This window comes from Nipponia nippon, unplaced genomic scaffold (assembly GCF_047370975.1).
Source record: "Nipponia nippon isolate SJK-2023a ecotype South Korea unplaced genomic scaffold, ASM4737097v1 scaffold_5, whole genome shotgun sequence".
NCBI classification, from domain to species: Eukaryota; Metazoa; Chordata; class Aves; order Pelecaniformes; family Threskiornithidae; genus Nipponia; species Nipponia nippon.
This window is the reverse complement of record NW_028262369.1, coordinates 94,333,924-94,336,861: the sequence shown is the minus strand read 5'-3', so window position 1 is coordinate 94,336,861 and position 2,938 is coordinate 94,333,924. Positions and strand designations below refer to the sequence as shown.

General features: G+C 58.3%; 1 protein-coding gene across 1 annotated transcript; it reads left to right on the top strand.

Annotated features, from left to right (window-relative positions):
• The first annotated feature begins 1,426 nt into the window (after window positions 1-1,426).
• On the top strand, window positions 1,427-2,048 carry LOC148052390 (basic helix-loop-helix transcription factor scleraxis-like). Its single transcript, XM_087734096.1, has 2 exons — window positions 1,427-1,849; window positions 1,998-2,048. Exons 1-2 carry the CDS (start codon window positions 1,427-1,429, stop codon window positions 2,046-2,048), a joined length of 474 nt encoding a protein of 157 aa, XP_087590222.1.
• The last annotated feature ends 890 nt before the right edge of the window (window positions 2,049-2,938 follow it).

The following is a 2,938-nucleotide window of genomic DNA, read 5'->3' as shown; positions in this document are numbered from 1 at the left end:
CATACTCTAGGGAAAACTAGCACTTGCATGATTTTGAACACGGCTTTCCCCAGCATCTGATGATGAAGGGCCACATCCTGCTCTGCACCCCAAAGGAACTCCTTCGGATCAATGGCATGGCACACACCTGCCCATCCAGCCTCGCATTTCTGCAGCCTTTGCCATCGAAGTACCTCAACCTGGAGCTACATTTATTGCCTTGATATTTCGTTACGGAAATCACAAAAACCTCAAAAACATGGTCCGATGGGAAATCAAAAACCTTATCCCTTCTCTCTCCCAAGTAATATAAATAAAAATCACATTAAAGAAGCTTTGCTCGTTAATACGCCAAGGTAAGGTACAGTTGCAATTGGCTGACAGAGCTGCTTGTCCATTTTTGCCTACAACCTCTGCTCAAAGTGAAGGTGCAACAAACGTAAACTGGCACTGTGCCATTCCAGCAGATGAACGTAGTGCATAGATGTGGCCCTGCCTGTTGGTACTAGCTGTATTTTGAGAGGGCATGACTCCCAGCCAACTATGTCAAAGCAGCTGTCTGTCCTAAGTGTGTGCACCCATGATTAAAGGGACACGACTCTGCTAATCCAGCCCCGAACTGGGAAGAAGGATTAATATTTAGACACCGCCACCACTACAAATAAGCTTCTGGGACCATAAAGTCAGTCAAGGCTGCTTAATCAGGTAGAGATGATTCATTTGAGAAAACCTGCACCATGACCTTTCATGAGTTTCTGAGCACAGACAGGCTGTCAAATTTTTATGCAGAGAAGAGGTGTAATCAACGAGTGCTTATGATGACCTTTTAATAAGTAAATGGTTGCGGTAGGCAAGCATTCTGAGCAGAATGAGAAATGGGATTTGTATGTGTGTCTAGTAGTTGCCGGGGAAGGCGATGAAATCCACCCCGATGCTTGTTCTATTAGCCTGCTCCAACCAATATATACATACACACATATACATATATACGTATGCACAGCTGGAACAGCGCACGGAGTGCAGACTTGGTAAACACTGTAAAAGTTTTTACACCCTGTGAGGAGACGAGGGCGTTCACACCGAGAGCGGCGGGAAGACCCCGCCGGTGGGAGCCCCCCGGCTCCCGGGGCTCCCGCTTCAGCGCCGCCGGGCAGGACGAGCCCCCCGGGGTCCGTACAACCCGGGGTCCGCGGACGCCCCCGGCCGCGGGGAGGCGGAGGAGCGGGGGATTTCCGCGGGAGCCGGTGCCGGGCCGAGCCCGGGGCCCCTCTCGGCCGCGGCGACAGGTGGCGGCGGCGGCGGCCCCCGGCTAAAAGCAGCAACCGCGCCAAGCACGGCCCGCCGCGCCGCCGGCGGGACACGGGGCCGCGGCGGCCGCGGCGAGCAGGGGCGATGCGGCACCTGCCGCGCATAAAAGTCATGGGGCGGCGGGGCGGCGGCAGGCGAGATGAAGGCCGGCGGGGGGGCGGCGGCGGCGGCGGCACCGGGGCAGCCGCGGGCGGCGGCGGGCGGCGGGCGGCGGCGGCGGCGGGCGCGGGGAGGCGGCGGGCGGCGGGCGGCGGCCAACGCCCGGGAGCGGGACCGCACGCACAGCGTCAACACGGCCTTCGGCGCCCTCCGCCGGCTCATCCCCACCCGGCCGGCCGACCGCCGGCTCTCCAAGGTGGAGACGCTCCGCCTGGCCGCCAGCTACATCTCGCACCTGGCCAACGTCCTGGTGCTGCAGCGGCGGCAGGCCGAGGCCGAGGCCGCGGCCGCTGCCCAGCCCTGCCCGCAGCCCTGCCCGGGGCCCTGCCCGCAGCCCCCGCCGCCGGGCCCCGCCGCGCCGCGGCCCATCTGCACCTTCTGCCTCAGCGACCAGCGGCAGCGGGTAAGGGCCGGCCGCCGAACATCTCTCTTCGGGCACTGGTTTGCGGAGGGCGTTTATCGGTCTCTGCCGCGGGGTTGGGATTGACCCAACCGAGGGTTGCGGGTTGTCCTCGGTATCGCCTAACCTGCGGGTTTTATCCCTCCTGCAGCACCGGGAAGGAGAGAGACCGCTGTCTGGTCCAGCTTTAAGCGGACACTGAATCGGCCGAGAACCTCGCGTGAGCCTTGCGCTGGCTGTGCAGCTGCTCCGGGTAACGTCGCCGCGCTCATGCTGTGTGTTTGCATTTAAGTGACGCAGTCCTAAAAGCCCTACTTTTTAAGCCTATGCACTTTGTTTCGCTTTGTGACAGGTTTATTCAGGGTTATTTTGCAAATGAAATTGAACGCTGTTGGGACAGCTGCACCTGGCGCGGCAGCTATTTTAGTGCGAGAAATGCTAAACCTAAGCAGCCAAGCCCTCATCCTGATGTCTCCCAAACCTGTGCCACATGATGAAACTTGAACTTCCAGACACGCAGCGTCTGCTGTCAGGGGAAGCTGTCACGAACGCGTCGTGCTGTACGCCGTCAGCCCCGCTCGGGCTGCGTGCAGCGCTGCCGCCCACTCCTCCAGCCGCACGCTGATTCTTGGGCTGGGGGGCTGATACCGACAGCTGACGTGCTCGAGAGGTTTGAACGATGCTGGAAGATTATTGTAAGGTGTTCAGAGAAAGTCGGGAGACTTCCAGTGAAAGCACGGCGGTGCGCTGTGCGCGTAGGCACAGCAGCACGTCGACACGGGATGTAGCCAGGACAGGAGAGGAAAGTGGAGAAGCGCTGCGTAAGCGATGCTCTTTTCTTATTAACGGTGCCAGTCCTTTAAATAGCACGGGATATTCCTAAATCTGCCTGGCAAGGACGGGGTAGGGAGGGTTTCCCAAGGGCTCTCTACATTTACCCATCACCCAGGTCATTCCCAAATGGTGCCTGTACATCACTGATGGCATTTATCTCCCCTCAGTTTATTAACTCGTATACTTTTTTTTTTAGAAGTAAGTCTAAAAAAGCACATGTGCATGTTATGTTTTCAGTTTTGGACGTTGATGAAGCAG